Here is a 26,705-nt window from a genome sequence, read left to right as displayed (position 1 = left end):
TTGCTTTTGTAAAACCTCATATATTATTAGTTTTACAATATTAATTTCATAGTCAGTATCCTTTATCCCCTATTATTATATTCTGTCTTATGCTGTATATTTTTAAATCTGAGATTATAAATATTTAATTTTCTATTTATTATCCCTAACATAGTATTACAGAATCAAAAAAATTTTTTAGGTTACATGTGTGCTCATTATAGAAAGCTTGGACAAGAAAGGAAGTGAAGAAAAGAGAGTAAGTATAAATGTCACTATTTAAGGTAATCACAATTAATATTTGGGCACAAAGGTCTCATTTACATAATCGAGATGATATAGTATAAAAATTTCTTCTAATCACAACAACTAAACAGAAACAATAAAATTTTTTCATCACTTTATTTGCCAGTATGTAATATAACTCTGATATCTATTCTGCATATGAGTTTTTTGAAAAATAACAATTCTATTAACCACACTTTTCTGCCTGATCTACTCTCTATCATACTCTACTTCCAATGAATATAGAGAAATCTATTTAACAAGAATTAAATTACTTTTATTTTGAAGCTCTTAATAGGTAAGAAATAAATTTCAAGCATTACTTTTAGAACTCTAAAATATTTATCATTTAAGGAAAGACGAGCACTTGCCTTCATCTCCATCATCCCCAAATGGGTAGAAGAGAGCAACAGCTAAGTTGATGAACACAGCCAGGTTGAAGGAAATGCTCCCCCACAGAGAGATGTGCCTTGAGAACCAGAACAGGGCAGGGTTATCTAGGAAGCAAGAAGCGTAACGGGACAGAACAGAAAATTAAATGTTGGTTCCAACACATAAGCCTCACTGAAATATCTTATTATGCGCATTTTTGTAAACTATTACAAAATCGTATTTAAATAAACATTTAATATGACACTTTAGAAAGTTTATTAAAAGTAATCAGTACCATAAGGGAGTTTTCTATTTAATTCCTTCTTTCATTCTTTAGCCAGTTTACACCTCGACTATTGTGGAAAGGTAAGTAATTCTGCAATCGATAAAGGTGGTCACAAAAGGTGATTCTGTCATAACTCTTTCTAATCGACATCCGGAGCAGATTAGAGAGAATGCAGGTTAGAAGCTGCCTGGGGCCCCTTTTAATGAAATGGTATGTGTTGCTGTACAATTTGCTAATATTGATAAATCGGTTTCCCATACCATGCCTTGAAGTCAAATAAAAACCAAAACCCTTAGCACAGGTATATCTCTAACAAAAATTCCAATGACAGTCGCAGTTACCTGAAACGCTGAAACTTAATAGTCTGACATAATAGTACTTACTGGGAACCAGTGATTTATATTATCTACGTTTTAAAACTTAATGCTTCCTAAGATCTTGCTGGGTTTGAAACAGCAGAAAAAAAATGAAGCTACAAAAAGAACCACCAATAAGTGAGAGAGACTTAGCTGAATATTTTCAAAAAGAGAACTCCATGTTTGTCATCAGAAATGAAATAATAAATGCATCTACTGAATACAGTTTGCATTAACTGAAAACCAGCTCTTTCCAGCTCTCCTATAACTGAGTGGATACATGTAACACATAAAAGTTTAAATGGGGGCCAATTTTATTAACCTGCCATGGGCACTCACATGGCTCCTTCAGGTCTTGTCCATTCTCTAACTTTTAATATCTTAACACCAGGATTAAAATATGGAGTTACGTGAGGGGCAAAGACACACTGATTTTCAAGTAGAAATTATAAACTTTTCAGATGTGTCCTGTGAACCTCAATCTAGAGTCTGCTGCTGACATACAAACTGCACTACCTGTTCAATACCTCCTGTTTTCCTTCTCTTGTAATGAAACATTCCAACACAGAAATAGGCTATGATTACCTATGGTATTTAATTGACTAATGGATCATAAATTATATATCTCTGCATGTCCATCATTCCTGAATTGAGAGTCCTCATTCTTAAAAGCTGAATATTAATATAAAATTAAAAGATGTTAATATGTATATCTGTAATAACAAATCCTTATTATACATCCACAAATGAATTAGATTCTGCCTATAATCTCGTAAGCTGCTTATTAACCTCATAATAAGCTAATTTCTAACTTATGTATTTCTAATAATTAGAAATTATTTTAAGATTTATTTTTTGATAAATGACAAAATATTTATTTAAAAAAACCCCACACAGACCCCATACTACTAGTTCATATTCAATTTACTTTTTTGTCCAGGAGAAAATATATGTTTTCCAAATGTTCCATATAAAATTACTGATTCTTCATATATATTTTGGGCACAAAATTTTCACTGAATTCCATATGGCTCTATATGATAAAATGCTAAGAGAGAATAATTTCTTTCTTGATTTTTTAAAACATTCTTCTAAGAAATCCTGAAAATGCATGCCACAATCTTATATCCAAACATGGTGTTTCTCAAGCTCTGCTCTAATTCATAAATCATATCCACTAAAGTTCCTAGAAAACTAAAATGATAAAACACTGTTGAATAGAAGTATTGAAAATGTATGACCGCTTAACTTCTCCAGAAGACAGGAAAGACCTAATCAGGAAAGACCTAATCAGGAGTTTCTCTCTATCAATTTTTGTTAAAAACTCATAATAGCCCTTACCTGGAAAAACAAACTAAAGTTTATCTAAAATTTAAAAATTTTTTAATTTTAAAATTTAGTGTTTTCAAATAGACTTGAGAGCTGAGATGTAAAGTAATGGGAACTGCATTATGTTGATTTTTAACTGTAAAATTATAACATTGCTCTGTTTGAATACAAGCATCACAAAATGTTTAGCTTGTTTGATTTGGGGGGGGAGTTAAAGATATGTTAAAAGGAAGAATGACTCTCAGAAAGCCATTAAACAAGCTACTCGATCATAAGACAATAGAGCAAGAGCACGCTGGGGCCGATGTCTCTCCATCCTATTCACTGATTTTGTTAAAGCCAGTCATGACCTATTCACAGACTTCAAACTTGCAGCTGTTCAGCAGTTGAAACATACAGCTGCAACCTTGAATTTCATAGTTTTTTTTTTTTTTTAATGGGATCATCAGATCTATCCTAAAAGACAACCTAATTAGTCAGGGCTTTCTGTTTTCATGAAGCTGCAGGTGCAGGCTCCAGTTGTAGACCAAGCTCACACTCTTAAGCCTGTAAGTGATTTCAGTAACATCAGACTGGCAAGAAATTAAAAAATTTAAATGAATTGCCATCATGTGTCTCAAAGTACCAACTTATCTACCATTATGCACTATTATGCACAAAACTCCCCATTACAGTTTATTGTACTTACTCCTAATTTTCTTCTGCCACTTCATTTCATTGTAGAGATCTTCTGTTTGCTGGAAAAAGTCATTCACCTTACTTCCTTGTTCATCCCTCTCAGTTGTATTGAACACACGGCACTTGGATTCTCGAGTGAGGTATTCACATATATTGGGGACAGGAAAAACTATTTGTTCCATAGTCCTATCATGTCGAACAATCTGTAAACATTAATTTGCACTTGTTTTTAGCGTTTTAGACACTTTGGTCTTAGACTATTGTTTTTTAGCATGAGTTTATTAATAATATTTTATTAACTCAATTATGAAAAAATATGCCACCTTGAAATATCTAAAATAGTCCTTTACTTGCCCTACTTTGCATGTTTCTCTTTAAATAAGAGAAATTAACTGACTAATGTATCATAAACACTATGTCATAAATAACAAAACCTAAAATCTTTCATTCTTTTTGCATTAGCATTAAATTTTTGACACTCATTTTATTTTTGTGAACTACATCAGAGAACTGAGATGGTCTTAATGAGCAAGTGATTAGCTGGGAAGCACTAAACACAACATTTAGTATATATGTATTTTGTTCTTAGTCTGTTCTTCCTAAAAAGGACGGTTGGGTAACAAATGACTTATTCAATGTTGTGTCCTGAGTTCTATAGAGAAAGGTGCTTTATATCATTAAAATGTTCTCTAATTCATAGCAATACATGTTTAAGCATATACCCATAAAAATATATTCATTATTTTGAACCTCCCTTTTGATATTTCTGCCCTTTTAACCTTAGCCAACCAAAAAAAAAAAAAAAAAAAAAAAAAAAAAGAAAGAAGAGGCTCCATATTTTCATACAGCTTCATTATGCAACAAAGGTTATACAGCCTATATTTCAAGGTTCGTACTTATATGCTGTGCTCAGTCCTCGGGAATTAATAAGGATTAGTCTAACTTGGAAGAGTAATTCTATTTCCCTCTGCTATTGACTAGAGTGGTCATGGGCAACTGATCTAGTTCTGGAAAATGAGGCTTAAAGTGAAATCTCTTGGAGGGGCTTCCAGGAAAGATTTTGCTTCCTGTTAAAGGCAGAGAGCCACATGAGACGAACAAAATAATAATAGCAAAAAAGCAGATACACAAAAACAAGAGTTCGTTTTTGCCTGTACCCTCTTTCTTCTTTCTTAGGACAAAAAAATAGCATAAGGGTGTGATGCTTGAAACGTTAGCAGCCATCTTACAAACATGAGGTGATGCAGTGTCAACATGATAAGAAACCTAGCAGAAAGATGGAAAAGGCCTGCATGTTCGAAGACATCATTCAGCCCTTGAATCAATCATAGAACTGCTGGTACCTCCACACTTCCCATAAGAGAATAAAATATTTTTATTGTTGAAATAATTATCAGTTCGGTATTCTTAAATGATATGCTATATATTCAAACTACATACTAGAATACTGTCATAAAGCAAACAATTAAATTTAGTAGTGGTAAATAAAAATTCCTGCACATAGGCTAAAACAAAATCAATTGTACAATATAATTGGACATATTTGATATGAACCATATGAAAAACAAGGTTTACTTAATCCAACAGAGTCAAATATTTAAAAAGAAAATACCTTGGGTACTCCTATCACCCACCCACTCAAGCAGTATTGATCATGAGATGTTTGAATAAAGCTCCTTCTCGGTGGTACAAGGAGACCATTTGTAACTTTGGTTTTATAGAAGAAAGAATTGTCTGGCATTTCTTTATTGACTCTGTGTAAAAGAAGTGGGAAAACATTAAACTATGATTCAATAAAGATCTTTCTATAAGTGGTTAAAAAAATCTCGGGTTCATTAAGGAAATAATGTCTTGATTATTGTAACCCATGGTATTCAGTCTCTTTATGAAATGGTATGTTTGATTCTGGTTGGAGCATTCTACAAAGGGCATTGGAAAACTGGAGGGATTATTGAAGGAAATGGGAATGCGTTAACTGTAAAAAGCCAAAAATGGATAATTTTTTAAACAGATTGATTCAACAATTGCTTATTCAGTCCTTAGGTGAGGAGCTTTGGAGAATTCAAAGTTAAAAAACAACATGAATCACAAACTATAAGAGCCTGTAGTTTAGTAATCATAACAATTCTTCAAATGTTAGAGCCAAGCAATTATGTTGAGAGGGGAGCTAATGTCGTGAACAGTAGGTAAACATAAAAGTGAGCTAAACTCTTTATTAAAAAAAAAAAATTTTTATTACTAGAGTTCAAGATTGTATCAGTTTCTTCCTGAAATCATGAGATCTCTATCACAGGAAGAATTTAAAGTGGAAGCAGATCATTATGGGGCAATTCTTCCTTGGATGGGAAATTAGATCTGAGACTCTTCCTACCTCCCAAGGTCTTTAAGTCCATAAGTTACAGACAAACTATTATTCTCCACAATATTAATTATCGTGATTATGTCCTAGGCACAATGTTCAATTTTAGAAATACAAAGAAGATCAAGACCAGTTCCTGCCTCAGGTAGTGAAAAGTGACATATACGAGGCCAACAATATTCCACGGTGATAAATATTATACTAACGGAATGGCCGATCTGCCGTGGAAGCATAGTGGGACAAAAGTAACAAACGCCTGGAAGAAGGAGGAGGTGATATGGGCTGGGTTTTGGATGACCATGAGAATTGGTCTATGTGAAGAACTGAAATCATCAGCCCAGACCACACTCCTTTGAAACCGGACTTCTATATTCAACCGCCTGTATGTCTCAAAGTCACCTCAAATTCAATTTTTCTAAGAATGAACACAAAATCTTCTACCTCTTAACTGCCAAACATCATCCTCTCCTAGGATTCCCATACGTGACAGCAACTTCTGTCTGTTTATTCAAACCTGTAGCCCAGGGGGCATCCTTTCCCATACCACTTTGCTAATCTCACATGTGCAAATCAACAGAGCCCTGTCAGCCGATCTATCTCTATATATTATAGAGATATTAGATATATTATACATATATCTCTATATATTTCTCTATAGAAAAATACAGAAATATATAGAGATATACGTATATGCATGTCTGTACCTGTACATGTATATATATACATGCATGTATTCTCCCATCCAGACATCTTCAGTACCACCATCTCTCACACTTGTTTTTATATCTACCTGTGTTCTCTACTCCATTCTCTGTTCCAAACCTTTCTCCGAACAGCAACCAGAGTGATCTTATGAAAAGAGTCATCTCCTTCCTGAGTTCTTTCATAACTTCTCTTCATTTACTTTCTTCTATTTGAAATCCCCTGCCTGATCCTTAGTAAAGAGAAACTTGTACTCAATCTTTAATATAGTCTTAATGGCAACCTTCTCTGTGAAATAGATCCTGACATTCCTCAGGCACAATTAATTACTGTTTTCTCTACATTTCCTTGGCCCTTTGTTTATACACTTACTACACAGAATTATCTTCTATATGTGTGAATTAGTAGAGAGTAAGCGGCTCAGTAAACATTTACTGAAGGTGTGTATTTACAACTAAAAGCCACCTCATTGCTCGGAATCAGTAAAACCTCAAACAGCAGTCCCTGTTTCTCACAGGTATCAGCCAAACCTCTGTCTCTGGTCTGCTGTTCTACCTGCTATTCTCTGATCTCTTCTGATCTCCTAGCTTTGTACTTTGGCTTCTGGCAACTTGTTTAGGACCTTTGTGGCTTGATGATCTACCTGTATTCATTTCTCCCACTTCCTGACTTTGCCAGCTTCCCAGTTCCTAAGCAGTGAGTGATATTTTTGGCTGCTGGTCCAGCTGCTGGGTTCCACAAGGTCAAGTCTGACACTGAAGCTCAGGTACTATTAATGTTGACAAATGTGAGCAAGAGACCCATTTTGTGATACAAGGTAATAATGCTCATTATGCTAATGGTTTGGCAACAGTAAACAATAAGGTATAGTGATTAAATAAATACCCTGAGAGTGAATAGCAGTGATGCCCATCAGGCACTCGGCTGAAAACTAAAAAATATCTGCTGAAATGGATGACTTGTACGGATATAAATTAGGAGTGACAAGCATCAACTACTCTGCTCACTTTGGCCTGATTAGCTCTGCCAACTAGTGTCAAAATGATACCATAGCTAGTAAATGACAGCCAGACAGGTCTCACAACACAAAATGATAAGTCCATTTTGACCCACACCTCCTGAACTGCCACTGGCCGTGGAATAATATCTCATTTATGGGGAAGGGGAAGTCAACTGCTGCATACTAAAAAGGGAAGCTGTTAAACCATTCCGAGTTTATGCTGTCAGTATGAAAACCTTATTAGTGCTGTCTGAGTTTTCTACACTTTCGAATATTTTCTTAAGATACAGAGAGATCTCTATTTTAATATTTTAAAAATATTTTAAAAAGAAATCCTTTCTTGAATCCCTCTATTATAATAATCCTGTCTCTAAAACATGATTACTCTGCAATGATTGCTTCTATGACCAAAATACAAAAACAAACAACAAAAAACAACTATCGATACATATAGTTAATAACGCTATTAATTACATATAGTTCTGGTAGAAGAAAAAAAGAAAAGACAACTTAGAAAGATGTACACCTCAATTTCTCATAGATCACTCCTCACTTATCTTTTAGTATATACTTTTTACTTTAAATCGCTCAATTCTCTTTCTTTGTTCTAGGAAATAATTATGAGAATGGTCTAAAATAGAAAGTAGACATATCTTGTCACAGTTGACCCCTTTCAGGAAACAGTCGATGGTTACCTCAATCTGTGCAGTGTGGTTAGCGTAACACTTCAAGGCTTCATCCCCCTCATCTGGATCCAGACCTGGTTTGAGCATCTGCTGTAAAAGTTTATTGTGCCGGGCCAACTAGAGGAGGAAAAAGATAAAAGTTATAGGTCTTTTTCTTTCCCCTTTCCTGGGGTCAAGCTTTGAGATTACTTTGTCTACTTGTAACATAGCTTCACAGTTGTAGGGTTAATGGCAATTAGTTAAATTTCAGGAAAGCATGTTGACATTTGAAAGGCATAAATAATGAAATCACCAGAATCAGCTCTTAATATTTGTTGATTTGATTTATATCTTCAAGAAATGTATGATTGTGTCTGGAAGAAGAAATGCCCTCAGTGATACATAACTGATACTTCCTATAATACATTTAAACTACATGTACATATAAAGCAACTTGATTAACAGTGCACTAGATCAGTGGGTAGTGAAAACAATATAAATGATAACTTCTTATATACACATATATAGGTATCTGTATTTCAGAAGGGTTTTCTCTTACAGCATCTGATCAAAGCTCTTCATAAGTAGTTTGTACAAGAGTCTTATGCTTCTGCATCTTAGTATGTGAAAATTGGTGGTTTATGGGTGTAGATGTCAGTTTTATTGTAATTGAAACTGAATATTTAAAAAACAAAAATTTCACCATAAATTATTTTAAACTGCTGTTGGTAAAAGTGATGTTTCTCTCTCATTTGAATGTCTATGGCATCTGTTGGCCAGTTCTTTCACTTCATGAAATGAGGTGAATTCACACAATGCCCTCAGATGTCTGTTTTATGATTTTCTTAAACAATTCCTGAAACCTTACAATGTCTTTAAACTTTCAAATGTTCTGTTTATGCCTCAAGTTCCCCACCAGCTTCCAGTAACACAGACCCTGCCACATAGTTTTTTCACTCCTAGAACAGTGCCTGCTTCTTACTCTACGCCAGGCACTATAATCAGCACTTTAAGCATATGATCTTATTTGATCCTACTAAGAAATCCTGAGTAGGCACTCTTATTATCACCATTTTACAGGTGAGGAAACTGAGGCACAGAGTGTGTAAGGGACTTGTCTGTGGCAACATACCTAGAAAATGGTAGAGCCAGTAGTGAACTCAGGCCGCATGGCTCCAGAGCCAGCATTTTATCAACATTACAGAGCAATAAGTCTTCCTGTTATTCATGAGATTTTAATACAAGTTATGATTACAAAGAATGGAGATAAAATTTAAACAATCCAGAAGCTATAAAACCGAATGAATGTTATCCTTGTAAGTGACAGTTTGGTAAGTTAAACATTCATTCTACTAATGTTGCTCTAGAGCAAATCATTTTTGTAACTATTATTTTAGAATTGGCTTTCATGGTCATTTATAAATCACTCAAGGAAACCATTTCCTATTTTATATTCACATTTTACTTTTGACTAAATGTGAGTCAGACAGATTTTTATTACAAACCATAGTCATGAAACTTATTATGACTTGGAGATGTTCCTAAAAATCAAAGTAAGTTTCAAAGGATAAAATTATTATAATAGTCCAGGCACAGTAGCATGCTAGCATATGTTTTAAGAAGTGGTCAGTTCTTGAAGGTAAAACTGGTCTGGTTTGTTTACAGATTGGATCTAGGGCATGAGAGAAAAAGAAGAATTAAGGATGACTTCAAAATCATTGATCTGAGGGCTAGTGGGTTAGCTCAGTAGATTAGAGCACGGTGCTGATAACACCAAGGTACGAAGATCAAGGGTTTGGATCCCCTTAACCAGCCAGCCAGAAAATAAAACAAAGAACAACAACAACAAATAAAATTATTGATCTAAGAGTTTAGTAATGCCATTTATTAAGGAAAAATTCAAAAAGAGCACATTTAGGGGAGAAAATCAGAACTTTGACTTTTGGACACATGAAGCTTTAGATGCCATCCAAAAGGAGACGATGGTAGGCTGTTGGACATGCTTGTCAGAAGTCTGGGCAGATGTCAGGGCTGGAGCTATACATTTGTGGGTCATCAGAATACAACTGATACTTAAAATCTTAAACCTTAATGAGAGCATCTAAAAGTGAGTTTGCACAAAGAGTGCTATGGAATTCCAATAGAGGTTAGGAAGATGAGAGACATCAGCAAAGACAACTGAGAAAGTTGGTTAAGCAAGGTAGGAACAAAACCAGTACAGTCAGGTGTTGCGGCAGCCAAGGCAAGAAAGAATTTCAAGGTGGAGGGAGTGATCATCTGCATTGAATGCTGTTGATAAGTCAAATCAAGTGAGGACTGAAAAAGATCATTGATTTAGCAAGTTGGAAATCACTGATAAGCTTGACAGCAGCACTTTCTGGGAGAGGTGAACACCTAAGCCTAATTATAATGAGTTTAAGTAATAATAACAATAATAATAAGCAATAGTCCTATTGCTGTAAGGGAGAAGGGGTAAAGGAAAAAAACAGAGGGGAGTTTGAGAGAAAGGGAGCACTTGCTAGAGCAATGTCTTGACCAGGTGAGAGTGGAATGATCTAGTACATAAGTGGAATGGTTTGTCTCAGGTAGAAATAAATTCACCCTTAATGACAGCAGAGAACAGATTCAGGAGTGTGGGCAGTTGGGATGGTGGGAACACAGAGAAGCTCTTTTCTGCTTGCTATTATTTTTTCAGTGAAGTAGGAAGCTGATAATGAGGATGAGAGAGGAGGTGCTGGCAATTTGAGGATGAGAAACAGCCTGCCAGAGAAAGTGAACAAACTTGGGAGATACAGTAGGATTGCCAGGAAGTTCTAAGGGTGTCCTTTATGTTATGGTCAAAGTGAGAGCAGTAAGCATGTTTGGGGGATTTTCTCCAGCAATGTTCAGCTGTCTGGGTGCAGGCATAGAGTAGGCAGAGAGTGGTAATTGATGAAACTCTTGGTTTTGCCGGATGACATCAGCAATACACAAAAAATAGATACATAGAAATTAAGGGTCTATGCAAAGAATTTAAATGGGACCATGGAATCTAAGCTAAATGAGGAAGGAAATTGAAGCCTGGAGGGACAATGAAAAGGTGGCAGAATCAATGAATTGTAGCTTCAAATGTGGTTTTTAAAAAGTGTTGGACTTGAGGTGCTAGAAGAAAGTGCTAGTTAGGAATGGCTATTCAGTAGGATACTTGTAATGGAGCTTACTGACAGAGTGCAGGCTCAGGGATTAGCAATGACCAGCTTTTAGGTGTGTCCAAATGTCTATCATCTAATTGCTTCTCATACCTTCTCCAGTACCGTGAACTAAGCCACCATCTTCTCTCACCTGTAATACTGCAAAAGCTTTTTTGGGTTTTTTTTTTTTTTTGGCAGCTAGCCAGTACAGGGATTGCATCCTGGACCTTGGTGTTATCCACACTATATTGAAATAGCTTTTTAACTGGTCTCCCTGTTCCACCTTGGCCCTCCAGAGTTTAGCCTTAACACAGGAGCCAGAAAGATCCTTTCAGTCAGATCCTGTCTCTTTCCTGCTCAAAATCCTCTAAGAGCTGCCATCTCACTTAGAGTTAAAGCCGTGTTCTCACTGTGGATATCTATGAACTATCTCTCTCTATAAGAAAGAAAGCATATATTCCTATAGGACATAGATTTTCATTTGTTTTTTTTCACTACTATATTTCCAAGATTTAGAACAGTGTCTGACATATAGTAGGTACTCAATATATATTTGGTTAATAAATTGAATTTAAATATCAGAACTCTTTAAATCTTAAATAATTGATAGCTTCCCAAAGTGAGACAGTAATTTGAATAATTTCTCATAATTTTATTAAAAAGCTTTTACTTAGTCACTTAATAATGTCAAAAATTACTATAATTATTTTAAGATACCAATAATATTATTTTATGTGATATAATAGTAAATGAACCTATACAAATTATTTTCATTTAGTATACCTTGCTTGGGGCATCTCTTCTCCCCATAGTCTTAATGAGATGATTCTACACTTGTTTTGATTTATTACAGATAAGAGGCACTTAAAAAAATGCCTAGGCCTCCCTTCACATGCTCAAAGTGTTAAAATAGTACTTTCATTCATGATTACACAAATAATCTATTATATTCTAGAAATGTTAAAATATGTAATTAAAAAAAGAGAGCAAATTGTACCATTTTTTCTACGTGGGAATTTTATATTCTTGGTAACTGAGAGCCTTTCCTGACTAAACAGTCTTGTTTGCTCTTCCCTGTTCTGTGTTCAGACAGTGCCTATATAATATGGATCACTGCACATACTTATATAATGAAATTTCTCATATTGTATGTTAGTAACTATTATTTTTCTACGTGACATCCTCAAGGAAAATGGCCTGGTCTTACTCATCTGTATTCTCAGAGCCAAAAAAAACAAAACTTGGTACATAAAATAGACATAATAATTATTTGTTGAATCAATGAAAAAATAGCATACACTCACTCATTTAAGTGAGCCGGGACTCAAGTCTCAATGCACTATCTTTCTGTTTCTTCCTCTATAAAAGAGGAAGAATAAAGAAATTGGATTTGAAATCAGATAATGATACAATTCTCAGTGTTTGCAAAAATAAAATATTTAAATATTTTTCTTGTTTCATAAACATTGATGCACTCATATGTACTTCTGAGAGATTGTAGGCTATTTGGAGGAAGGGACTGCATACTCGGTAATGTTGGTTGGAACCCTAAATGATAAAGTAAGGTATCCTTATGGCACAGACAAAATGCAAGAGAATTAAGGAATATCTCAATGATATTGAACTGGGTGAAAATGACTGATTGGTGTCACTATACAGTTTTCTTGACACAAATTTACAGTTACTAAAAGCACAATACAACTTCTCAGAGATCGATTAGTATATGCCCAATAGTTTTTAAAAGATTTAGTCCTCCCTATATGTAATCTTATTAAAAATATTAAAAATATTCAATAGAATGACAACACTGCCAACCAAAGACATTCAGTTGTCTTAGTGATGGACTTTTTAACTTTAGCTACATTTTGTCTACTATACCCTGCCATGTACCCTTTTATATGACATACACAAAAGACAAATAAATAAACAAACAACAACAGCAAAACCAAGCCCAGCATAAAAAAAGCAATAATACCATTTACTATCATGTGCTTTGGAAACCGACGGTAAAAAACACTTGCTAAGTTTCTGGACAAGTATGGCAAATCTATGGAGAGTTGTCACAGTAAGAAATTTAAATTTATATCCTAATTAAGGAACGAAAAACAGTTAATGAAGATCTTTAAGGACGGCCGTCTTACAATATCCAACTATACTACTGACAGAGACTCTCTTGATGGTACTTGAAATTAGCTGATGTCACTATACAACATGGTCTGGAAAACCAACCAGCAGTCTAATGAGGGTCTGAACCTGTGCAACAGCACTGAATGTTAAAAGGGAGTAATGTCCTAAGTGGGAAACCTCTGTGTCCTAGAAAAACTTGTAATCTACAACTATCTTTATTAGCCAAAATGTAGCCATTGTTTTATAAGTGATGTGGAAATGGTGTCTACACTTGGCATGCCTACCTAGTATGTGGTGCCAAATCAATTTTGCCAAAAATGAACACTTATTAGATCATTATTACAAATAGCAAAACTAGGCCTATTATCATCTATGATAATATTAAAGTTTTACAACAAAATGCAATGTAATACATGGGCAGACATATGCATATATATTAGTGGGAAAGGGATCAATAGCATTGGTAGATAGTCAGCCTGATGAAAGAATAAAGGCATATCTCCCACAGGGAAAGACTGACAAGAAAGGATAGGGATTCTTTCATTATGTGTTGGGGGGGGGGAGGAAAAGCATGTACCTCATTAGCAATCATGACACATTTGTGATTTAGTTAAATACAGATGCAACATGAAATAGGAACAAAAACATCTATATGTATATATTCATAAAATACAGACATGCACACAAGTTCAAACCTTCTATATAAATGCATGTAACTGCATCTGGGTGTTTGAGAAACACCATGCATTTTTTTTTAACCCAAGATTGGAAGATAAAGACAGACTTGGACTTTTCATCTTTAGTGGCATCTTTCTTTAAACCATTTCACCCTTTCATTTCATTTATCTTCTTATCATAAGGATTTTAATGTTCATTTCAGTTTAATTAAGGATGGAGTAAAAATAATCAAGAAATTATACTCAAATGATATTTAAAAATAATTAGTCCTTGGTACTTCTCATCTGTGGATTATTCCATGTGAGTTCTATTTTTATTAATCGGTTAAACTGTGACAGCCATTGGCTTTCCCAAGATCACAAAGCGAGCTGGAGACTGAAGTCAGAATAATTGCCTTATGTGTTTAGGTTAATAATTGTACAATGCTTTCATACCAAACACGCTTCCTGTTTGAAGCAGAGAGAAATCAGCAGAAGTGGGTATAAACCGAGGTTTTATCCATTCTAGCGTGTATAAAATACAAAAGTCCTCTTTTCAAAATGTCTGTTTTTTTTCTGATTTTTGATCCTGCTATGTGCAAGGCACAGTTCTAGCCGCTGTGGATGTAGAGGTAAGCGAGACTTATTTTCTTTTAAGCAAACTACTTTCTAGTTGGCGAAATTATAACAATTACAGAAATGTGATTAGTACAGGAGAAAATATGGGCAGGATTACAAGGAATCACATTCTATTTGGGGGCAGTAGGAAAGGAATCGTATAAGAAGTGCATCTGATAAAAGTTTTAAAGAATGGATCGAATGCCTACAGGTAGACTGGAGGAAGGGGAGGCTGACAGAGGAGGCCGTTGTGCATAGAGAGAGAGAGGAATTTGGAAATAGGGTCTTTGCAGATGTAATTAAGTTAAGATGAGGCCATACTGGATTGGGGGGCCCGAATCCAATGACTAATATCTATAAAAAGAGGGCAATATGGGCACAGACAGACACACAGGGAGAATGTCATTTAATGACAGAGGAGAGACTGGACTGATGAAAGCCAGGGGAGGCTGAGAATTTCCAGCAATCACCAAAAACTGGGAAGAGGCAAACAAGGATCATCCTCTAAAACCTTCAGAGAGAATGTGGCCCTGCTGATACCTCCATGTAGAACTTCTAGCCTCCAGAACAGTGAGACAGTAAATGTCTGCTGTTTTGAGCTACTAGATTTGTAGTAATTTGTTATGGCAGCTCTAGGAAGCTAATACAAACACAAACCCTAAAGGATCTCTCTCTTAACTGTGGCAAGATAAACTAAAATTCTCTTAACCATTCCTTGCCTTTCTATTAGAAAAGAAATTTGGGGATTACAGAGGATCCTCTTGTGAATGGTGCCATCTGTCCAGAGCTACTCTCAGCGCTGTGAGGTCCTTTATAAAGTACACAGCCCGAAGAAGAAATAACTGTTCTTCCAGAATATTGATGCCAAAATTATTATTCTGTTAGAAGTAAGGTCAAAGTCACGGTGAGAAGATGAAAAGGCTTTCTCACATGTGACTGAACTGTGTGCTGTCAGCAAGAAAATATTCATTGTGGCGGGGGTGTTTGCATGTGGACACTTAGAAGGAAATGAGCGTCAGTAGAGAACAGCACATTCTCTCCACTTCTGTCAGCAGAATCTAGGCAGCAGGAAACCCCCATTCAAAACCAGCACAGGTCTGAGGCTAAACAGAGCACAAGACACGTGAAGAGCAGTAAGCAAGAACTCTTTTCTCAGGGGGTAAATGGTAGAGTTTCTCAAAGGAGAGGGGTGGGAACGTTAGAGTAGAGGTGGGAGGGAAAATGTAGGATTGTTAGAGACGGGCTATGGGAAGTAGACAAAAGCACTGATTTCCCACCAAACAGCAAAATGAAATGGATTAGTTGGAAAAAGTAACAAATCTCAGTCTTTCTTTAAAAGTTCATTCTTGCCCTTTTTTCCTTTCCCAGACATCCTTGTTCCCTAGTCAAACACAGTCGTCCACATTGTCTTGAGCAGATTTGGGGTTGTAACAGAAATGGAAAGAGAAAAAAAACAATGTCTCTTTTCCTGGAATTCAAAATAGGTTCTTGAGAATCCAAAGAGAAAGCCCCAGAGAAAGTATGGCCAAGAGGAAAGTGTGGAAAACCTGGAAAAGAGACAGCACAGACTCCTGAGCACCTTTAAAGACAGCTGTGGAATATTTGTGGCCCAGCAGACCAAAGAACCACAGACCCAAGGGAAAGCACGAGATCTCAAGACAGCTTTCTCTCTGCACATGCGCACGCACACTAGGGAAGTAAGGAACTGGTCCCTTCCCTCCCCTAAGCAGAATAGAAAGAGGGACCCTAGAATGCCAGCATTATTCTACACTATAGCACCTTTACCCAAAAAGTTTAAAAAACACTATATTTTATATATCTAGTATCTAAAATAAATCCACTATGGTTCTACGAGATCAGTTAATTATTACCAATATAATGATGGCCAAACTAAGAGGAAGATAGGTACAAAATGAGAAATTATTCTGAAATAAAAAATAAGACAACCAACTCCTGATTTGCAGATGATCTAGACTCCTCCTCATTATGGTTTCCCTTCCCTACAGTAAAATCAATAAAAGACCTGTAGTGATTATAATAAACAAATGGCTTATGATAGCTCAACCCTTGAAGCAGGGCAAAGTTGAGGAGGAGAAAAAAAATGCCCTGCAAGAAACAAATGCATTTTAAAATGATTTAAGACAGTTTTTAGCAAGTAAGCTATCTTTGTACTATGGTTTTGAACATAAAACATTATAAAGTGTTGTGTTGAAGAACCTAGCTTTCCTACTAATGCTAATACTCATCCTAATGGAATGGTTCTCATAATGTGGTTCCACGGCCAGCTGCATGAGCATCACCTGGGAGCGTGTTAGAAATGCAAATTCTCAGGCCCCACCTTCGACCTTCTGAATCAGAAGCTCTGAGGGGTGGAAACTAACAATCTGTTTTAACAGGCCCTCCAAGTGATTTTAATCCTGCCAACATTTCTGAACCACTGTCCTCATACAGAGTAGATACTGTCACCAGGAACGATTTGGATTCCTGTTAAAAATCGATCAGTTTTTCAGAAGTAAAATTAAACATAAAAGAATCAAGTGTTTTTAAAGGAGTTTTTTCCTTTAAAAAATACAAAGAAAAAGGAAAACATTTAAATACTCTTAATAATAGTAAATTTACTGAACACATTTTTCAAAAAAAAATTGTACTTGGGATTAGACGTATAAAATGTATTCTAATTTTTTTTGTTTGCTAAAATTTGATTTGATTTTATTATTTTATGAATTTATTTTTTAATTGAAACATACTGATTGTACATATTTATGGGGTACAAAGTTATATTTTAATACATGTATACAATGTGTAATGATCAAATCAGGATGGTTAGCAAATTCATCACTGCAAAAATTTATTGTTCTTTGTGATGAGAACATTTGAGCTCCTCCCTTCTAGCCATGTGAGAATATAAAATAAATTATTGTTAGTTAAAAACTGGTTATTTCTCACTCATAGCTTCTAATTTCTAAACTTGCTCTGCTCTTTTAAAAAATTCCTATACTAAAATGGTAAAAATTACTTTAATCCCATTAAAGCAAAAATTAGTTTATAAGGAGGTCTATATATGATATATATAATAAATATATTGGTTTATAAGTCTATATCCATGAAAAGAGTAGATAAACAAAATTATCTTTGAAAATAAAGCTTTTCTCTTACAATTATTTAAGACAAATTTATTCCTTGGTTCCATTTTTCAAGTTGTACCTTCTCCTTCAGTACTTCAGGATCTACTTACTTAGGATTTTATAAATAATTTATCATTTTAATGGAAAATACCATTTTATATGTTTTATTCAAAATTTAATGAAGTATAATGTTTAATTGCTTCAGATATCAATGTAAAAATATACATTGGCATTTTTTGAATGACTAAAATTACATGAAAATAAATACTATGTGTGTAGGTCATCTTATCTAAAGTCAGTATTTCACAAGGTATTCTAAATTAATCATTATTGTAGTGTTCTATGCAAAAGAGTTAAAAAATTTCAGGGTGAAGAAGCTAATTCTACATTAAGTGGAGATGTCCAAAACACATGTAAACACTAATAAGAAAAAGAAGGTAGCAAGTGATCGCTGGGAAACCTCAAAATAATGTACACTTGGAGTTTTTGTTTTTATTCTGAAGAATTGATGAAAGACATTTCTTCGACCTCATTTCTTTTTGATATCACTAAAGACAAGTCTGAAATGTCTGGGTCTCACCATTCCCACACAGGAAGTAATGTATTTTCTTCAGATCCAAAGATGAGAGGACAGAATTACTTGAGTTCCTTCTGCAAGCAACCAGAAATAAATTTGCTGGATATTTCTCATCCATGTCCCATCCTGCATGATTTTTTTTTTTTTTGTCTTTTTTTCATGACCAGCAATGGATCACAACCCTCGGTGTTGCCCCCGCTCCTCGCTCAGCCAGTGAGCGGCCGGTCTAGATGTGGGATCCGAACCCTCGGCGGGAGCGCCGCCGCGCTTCCCAAGCGGCGCACCGTAGCAGTGCGCCACCGGGCGGGCCCCCTGCATGATTTTTCAAATGTGGTCTGGGAGATACTAGCAGATCACAAGGATCTTTCTCCATGCTAACTCAAGGTCACAATACACGAATGTACAGTATTCTGCAATTTTAGTGTGCCTGCTTCACCTAGAGTATAAGTCCCAGAAGGACAGGCGTTTGGTTTTGTATTCCAAGCATCTAGAACAGTTGCTTAAAGAATATTTATTGGATGGATGGATGGATGGCATAGAATATTTTTGTTTGCTTGTGAGTTCAATTTTTAATGGTACATGTGTTTAATTTCCAAAAGCGATTGATTTTTAGAAAATGATGAATTGCCACTATATGTAAATATGAAAATGTTTTAATTCCTATTTCTGAAATAAACTAATTAGTCATTTACTTATAGTAGTAAAGCAAATAGGAATGACAGCATTGCTTATTTCTTCAAAAGCATTCTGATTCTTTCACTGTTTCTAATGATTCTTTTCTTTTTTTTTCAAGGCAAGCACCAAGAGGTGCTTGAAAATCACCTTCTTTAAGCCTTTGACCATATTAAAATAGTTGTTGTGGTTGACTGGGAAAACTTAGAGCACTGCTGCGCTCAAAGTAATTGCTAGAGTGAGTGGGCTACTATCTATAGTGAGGGACTATTTCTGGTTCTGCCACTGACCTTTCATGGCAACACGTTCAAGTCACTTGACCTGTTGATGATTAATTAACTAGCTGTGAAATAACAATAATACCTACAATAATATATCAAAGAGAATGACTGGAGGATTTGTGCTCCTGATGCTCCTTAAGTTTCTGAACCAATGAGGCTTGGTGAAGAACACAGTATTACTATTCTAATCTTATGATATATATCCCTGTTCTAAGAGTGAGTCGACTGCTTTTCTGTTGCTCATAGTCTTGACAAAGCCACTTTAAGCAGGTTAATTAAAGGCTTGAAATCATAATGAGTTCCACAACAGTTCTCACATTGCCAGTGTGCTCAGGAATCCAATCTGAAGTGTGCAAATTAGCCAGATGTAAAATTGGGGGTGAATATGAGAAGCTGAGAAGAAGCACTGTGAGATCATTTTCAGGAACTTAAGCTCAGTTGCTTGAAAGCACTTCAACTTCAGGTTTCCTCAGCCTTCTGTTTCTGAGTTACATCAGACTGAGACATATCATGCTAGCTACTGCTGTCTCTGTGTTTAACTGTCTAATCAACAGCTGCTGAAAAAAGGTCAGCTTTTGTTAGATAGAGTGGTTCTTGAAAGAGAGAGAATTACTGCTCAAATGAACTTCTGCATTTCAAAGGCAAACCTAATAAAGGAGGAAATGAGGTGGCAAGGTGAATTTCAGCTCTAAGTAAGGTTTCAGATCAGCCGAATCAAACTGAAAAGACAGAATTTTGAACAGACTCATTTTGTTACTTGTTTATTCTGTGACATCCAACACCCTTTTAAATGTTATCTAGTCATTCAGAAGTTAAATGACCCAGGTTGCAAGTGAAAAGACAAAGGGAGGGCGTGCCAAGAAAAGAAAGGAAGGAAGGAAAGAGAAAATTTAAAGACAAACTCGTTTAGAAAAACCTACCCCCCTTCTTGAACAACATACAGCTCACTGGAAAAAAAGACATTTAAGGATATAGGTATCGAACATAAACATATAGGGACTATGGACAAAGTTACTGCCTATATTTCAAGTTTCTTTAGTATTATATAATGAGGTCATGAATTATCCATAAATGAAACAATATTATTAATATGTCGGATCCATAAAGCACCTCACATGCAATATTAACACAACATAAAGACCCGCTTCTACCAACCAATGTCAGAAAAAATTCTCCTTATAACTTAAGCTGTCATGAGCTTTGTATGTTCTTTCTAAAATATTTAATGAAGCTCTGGCATGTGCCAAGTAATACTCTAGGCATTTGGGTAATAATCATGAACAAAGCAGACAAAAGCTCCTGCCCTCAAGGAGCTGACTTTCTATTTGTTGATGGGGTAGACATAAATATATAGTCTACCAAAATATGAAAAAGCCAAGGACAAAACAAAGCAGAGGATGGAAGTAATGAGCACCAGGGGGACAGAGGTTGCCACTCTAAATCAAAGAGAGACCATTTTAACAGAAACTTAAAAGGCAGAGCAAACAGCAAGTTCAAAGACACAGAGCAGGATTATGAATCTTGGCTTCAAAGCACAACCATGAGAGGAGTGTGGCCTGAACAGAGCAAGGGAGGAGAAAAGTGGCTAGAGGGTTGGGTAGAGAGGGCTGATGGGCCAGATCACATTAGGAGACTTTAAAAGGCCAGCGCAAGATTTGGCTTTTGCTGAGAAATTGGAAGTATTGGAAGGTGTTGAGAAAAGAAGTGACATACCTGCATTACATTTTTAAGGATTCACTGTGGCTACTGTGTTAGAGAAGACAGGAAGGATGCATCAAGCCAGCGCAAGATTTGGCTTTTGCTGAGAAATTGGAAGTATTGGAAGGTGTTGAGAAAAGAAGTGACATAACTGCATTACATTTTTAAGGATTCACTGTGGCTACTGTGTTAGAGAAGACAGGAAGGATGCATGGGTGAGTTGAAGCAGGGAGAATAGGTAGGAGCCAATTGCAATAGCCCAGGTGATGGCGGTGGTTTGGACCAGGTGACGGTGAAGGACGTGGGCAGATTCTGGAACATCCAGTGCAAGGAGAGGAATGACAACAGAGATGGCTGGAGTGTAAGACTGTACAGTGGTTAGCATCATGGGCTCTGGACAGACCTGGGCTCAAATCCCTTCTATCCACACGTTACCTGAACGACCATGGCAGATCACTTAGCTTCTCTAACCTTCACTGTCTTCTGCAAGTGAGGGTAACTAGAAGTAGTTTGTTAATATTTACATCGGTGGGGCCGGCCCGGTGGCGCACTGCTACAGTGCGCCGCTTGGGAGCGCGGCGGCACTCCCGCGATCCCGTTGCCGGTCCCGGTCCAGTACGGGCGCGACACTGAGGGTTGCGATCCGTTGCCGGACACGAAAAAAGACAAAAAAAGGAAAAAAAAAAAAATATATATATATATATATATTTACATCGGAGAGTTATTGTGATGTTTAGATGAGACACAGCACCTGATGCCAAGTAAGTACTTGATAAATATGAACAAAAGTAATAGAAAAAATAAGACTAACCAGGAGTATGGTCATACAGGGTGTCCTAGGCCATGCTAGTGAGCATCCTGTTTTACTGGAAGCTATTGAAATGTTTAGTGAAGAGACAGACAGGATCAGTTGGCATTTTAGAATAATCACTTTGGGTTCCCTGTGGAGAGTGGATTGAGAAGGGACTTAACTGGGGACAAAGAGACAGGAGGTGCTGTAGTCATCCAGGCAAGAAATGCTGATGGAGGCTGGAGGAAGGGAGGGGAGGAGAGGGCAGCTCTGAGAGCTGCTCAGAGGGACAGGGTGAGGGAAATCAGAAGGGCCCAGGTAAAGGCCCGATTCTGGCTTGATAACTGTAATTCTAGGGAGCGGCAGATGATTTCCAGTCTGAGTTTCCCTGCACCATAGTACACTCGGATGGCAACACACAAGAGAGGAGAATGTCAGGGCCCCCAGGAGAAGCCAGCAAGGGCCTGGATGCCTGTCACCACCTGCACCACTGAGTTTCCCTGCACCATAGTACACTCGGATGGCAACACACAAGAGAAGAGAATGTCAGGGCCCCCAGGAGAAGCCAGCAAGGGCCTGGATGCCTGTCACCACCTGCACCCATAGCTTTGGTATTTTCTCCATAGCTTTGGTATTTTCTCCATATTTGCGTTTAAATTATTACTTTGGCAGATTTCTCCCATAGTTTGTGTCAAACGTGTGAGAGTGACCAACTATAAAAACAAGTTAAATATGAGGCACTTCTAGAATGAGTGATACAGTCTATAAAATAGTGGGTGATGGAGGGGAAAAATTTCAAGGAAAACTTGCCCAAAGAAACTGTTTCATGTGCTTGTTTATTCCTTTTGGAGCTCATTTGTGGGGCCCTCTTGCAGCATCCGCTCAGGATCTGAACACTGCAGCTGTCTGAATTCGAGCACGTCCCCACCCTAATGAGCCTCAGGAAGGTTGCTATGCCTTTCCTTGCTGCTTTTGTCTCAGCAATCTGAGCGTGAAGGCCTCGCTGCAGCTCCCAGCCCTGCTGACATTTAATTAGCACCGTGGCTGGGATCCCATGGCATGCCTCACCAGATGAGAACCGTACAGCACCACGCAGAGTGGCTACAATAAGAGCTAAAACAAATCCCTAGTCTGGCAGATAAAAATCTGCTTTTGCAAACCGGATCCCGTGAGTATTTCCAATTAGCCCTTTACTGATGCTGCTTTTAGGTAATGCCTCTGTGCTGAGCGGAAAGCACAGGAGGTAGCTTAGGAGATCTTGGACATTTTAAATAAAACCCCATGCACTTCTTCTGAAGAGCAATCATTCTGCTTGGGATAGGGATCAGAAAAGGACACTTCAGGTGAGCTGCTTTGCATCGCTGCTCTCTGGCTAACATGCGTGTTAGAGTGCATCTGCTTTTCAGATAGCGATCCCGCAGCCTCCTCTATCCACTGCTGTCCAGGGTGGGCCCCCACCACTCAACATGGATTGCTCTTGAAAGATTGCTGGTGATCTGCTAAGTGCCAAATCCAGGAGGTGGGTTCACAGCTGCACCTTGTTTATTGAGTTCTTTAGGGCCACGTGTGAGTCTCTCTCCCTTGTTTTTATATGCCATTCCCTCGGATCTCTCATTATCAACCCATTTCTGCAGGTACCTCTTCCCCCCTCTTTCCTTTAAAGTCTAACATTACTTGGGGTTCTATCCTTCATATTTTACTTCTCTCATTCCAGTTGCCTTTCCTGGGAAATCTCACTGACACCCACAATTTCAAATAGCATCTAAATATTTATGTCTCTGTACATCTATGTTCCAAGCCTAGCTCTCCTTCCTGAGAATCAAGTACACACAGTCAGCTTCCTGTTGTATACATCCAGCCCCATGTCTCTTAAGTTATTTAAATGTCAAAGGCCTAGAACCAAGCTTCTCTCTCCATTCTTCCTCCAAGCCTTCTCTGTCTCCAGTCTTGTGAAATGTAGCACCATCTGCTCACCAACCAGTTTTATAACTAAGAACTGTCCAAGACTCTGACACCATGTTCACTCTCCTTAAGCCATTCCCAGTCATTAAGTCAGCTAGAGATGAAGTGGTGTTTGGACTTAGGAAAGGGCAGTGGCCATGGTTTCCCATTGTTCCCAGGAAGACCTCCATGCCCTCCTGATCTGACTCTGCCTACCTCCTCAGCCTCATCTCTGGCCCTCTCCCTTTTTGTGCCCTAGCTATTCTGACCGTCTCTTCTTGTTTGGTCATCAGAAACTTTGCATATAAAGCAGCAAGAGGTCCCGCATTCCCACACTGTCTTATGGACCCATGGAGTACATGCCCAGGGAAGAGAGAGCTATGGTTTTTATTTGTTTGTTTTGGTGCAAGCTATTTTTTAACAGATATTTTCCTGTTGATAAAGAGCAGAGATTAACTTCTTTAATTTCTAAATAGGGGGAGTTAACACAAATAAAACAAGTAATAATCAGTTCAGGCTGATACCAAGAAGGCGGAAAGCACAAAAGGAGAAGGAAGAGAAGGAAATGAAAGGAGGCTGTACCTGGGTCAAGTGATCAGGCTGTCAGACGATCAGGGAAGGAAGCTGAGAGAGCAAAAGTCTGGTGTTGCTTTTTTAGAAACTGTGGTCTGCGGACAACTTGAATATAAATATCCAGGATATGAGGTAAAAAGCAGCTGCAGGCCCTACACCAGACCTTCTCCATCAGATAAAAGGCGAAAGATTTATATGTTCTGAAGAGAAACAAGAGCATTGGTGTTGCTTTTTTAGAAACTGTGGTCTGCGGACAACTTGAATAAAAATATCCAGGATATGAGGTAAAAAGCAGCTGCAGGCCCTACACCAGACCTTCTCCATCAGAGTCTCTGGGGATGGGGTCCAGGAATGTGATGCATACCACAATTTGAGAACCACTGCTTTAGACCTCGATGTTAATATACAGTGTTTCCCAAGCTGTGTATCAGATGTAAGCAGAAAACTACCTTTGCCCCCAACTGGGTCTCTTTAGTTTGCCCTCTGACTTAGACCCCTAGATCTGTCTCATTCCAGCGACTTCTGCCATCACATCCCTTCCTCTGCTTCTAGTCTACTTGATTCATTCACACTCCTGGTTCATTCTTAGTTTATTCATATTCCCAGTCTAATTAATGAACATATGCCTGGCCTGTCAATCAGTTAGTCAATTTGCATTCATGATCAGGCTTCTGCTGTTCGTATAATACTTAAATCATAGAACCCCAGCAATGGAAGAAAGAACCTCCAGTGAGTTTTTATCCAGTCAGAGCTCTCTATGTTTATGTGTATGTGTGTGTGTTACACTCATATACAACGTGAATTAAACATTTTAAATATAAACATGAAAAATATTTAAAAATAAATGAGTTCCATCAGTTCTTACTCACAAGGGTATTTCAAATGTGGGAAATAGGAAACTTTCCGACTGTGAAGATTATAAAAATCATCTGCAGCTGGATTTGGCAAACTACAGCTCATGGGTCAAATCTGGTCTGCCACCTGATTTTCAAAATGAAGTTTTATTTGAACATAGCCAGGTTCATTTGTTTACATGTTATCTATGGCTGTTTTTGCTCTAGAATGGCAGAGCTGAGTATCTGCAACAAAGTATGGCCTGAAGAGCCTAAAATATTTACTATGTGGCACTTTGCAAACCTCTGATAAAGTAACACAAACTTGCAAATAGTTTCAGTTCTCATATAGCTGACAAAAATATATATGTATAAAGTTACATACATACATATGTATAATGATACATTTCTAGAAGATACCTTTTGAACCAACCAATTTTATATCCCGGAAATTGATCTTATTTCATTGATAACGTAAATCCTGACAAGGGACTTGCCAGAATTTTCCCCTACGATATAATTTCAGATAATCACTTAGTTGTGACATAGAAGGGGACTTTTTTGGTCTGGCCGAGGATAACTATTTCCCTTTTAGAGGCCTGACCTTTTTTTAGTTCAACAGTTTGTCTTCCAACATTATTTTGTCACAACGGCCTGTCACTTTTCCATACCCCTGAAAGTAATTCTGAAACTCAAAATGTGCCAACAGCCAAAAAACACAAAGGTTGAGCAATTTCATCACATAACTAGTAAGACTAACAAACCTACATGATTCTCTTAGCTATTACATCAGAAAAAAACTATTTTCATACATCACTTTAGTATTCTAGCACTGGATCTATAAATGAGATCCTTCTGTCCTGCCTCCATCCCATCTCACACTTCTACAGTGTGTCAGGATAACGTGTCAGCTATAGAGTAAACTTCCTTCATTTATATCTGAACTTGAAAAACAAGTTAATCAATAAACTTTATAGGCCATATATGCACACACATAAACATATATATCCAGAATATTACTTAGTGCTTTGACATAAATGTTTATATTGGCTTGTGTGTTTACTAATTGTATTTTCTCATGGGTCATCTACAATGGATTTATCTCTAAATACTTGCTCAATAATGTCATGGAATAAATTAGTACATGAATGAAAGTACAATCATTAAAAGGTCTTTTTAAGACTTGTAATGATGCTTTTGAATGGGTGGATATTTTCTAAAACTGACTTCTGTGCCATTTGTCTTTGCATTATTGTGTCTGGCATTTTACAAAATCATTAAAGTCTCATTAATTTTATGGTAACATAAGTAAGAGCCAAGTACTCTAAGAAACAGTATTCTATGTCATATTTCAATAAATATTTCCACAGAATTATTATTTGGTACTTAAAGTCCTCCAGAATTTGGCGAGACATGCCCTCCAATGCTCCCTCCCACAGCTGCACCATGTTGCTACCTCTGTCCTTGATGTGAGGTCCCGGAGAACCGAACTTACATACATTGCATGGCGAATATTGCCCGAATATTGCCCCAACCTCTGCACATACTTTTCTTGTAATAGAAATGCCTTCTCCTCTTCTCTCTGATTATCTAAATCTTATCAATCCGTAAGACTCATCTAAAAGGTAGCCCC

At 37.0% G+C, this 26,705-nt stretch overlaps 1 protein-coding gene across 1 annotated transcript in view; it reads right to left on the bottom strand.

The window, feature by feature from the left end:
- Positions 1 to 635: 635 nt before the first annotated feature.
- Positions 636 to 26,705, bottom strand: part of LOC103603825 (inositol 1,4,5-trisphosphate receptor type 2) — a gene marked incomplete at both ends in the record, with an annotated part of 166,825 nt that continues 140,755 nt past the window's right edge. Inside the window, 3 exons of the mRNA XM_008588413.1 lie at positions 636 to 761; positions 3,296 to 3,488; positions 8,042 to 8,149. Of these exons, the coding sequence (XP_008586635.1) occupies positions 636 to 761; positions 3,296 to 3,488; positions 8,042 to 8,149 (427 nt within the window). The remainder of the gene's footprint in view (positions 762 to 3,295; positions 3,489 to 8,041; positions 8,150 to 26,705) is intronic.

The sequence above is a fragment of the Galeopterus variegatus genome, unplaced genomic scaffold (genome assembly GCF_000696425.1).
Source record: "Galeopterus variegatus unplaced genomic scaffold, G_variegatus-3.0.2 Scaffold4807, whole genome shotgun sequence".
NCBI classification, from domain to species: domain Eukaryota; kingdom Metazoa; phylum Chordata; class Mammalia; order Dermoptera; family Cynocephalidae; genus Galeopterus; species Galeopterus variegatus.
This window is presented reverse-complemented; position numbering and strand designations above follow the sequence as displayed.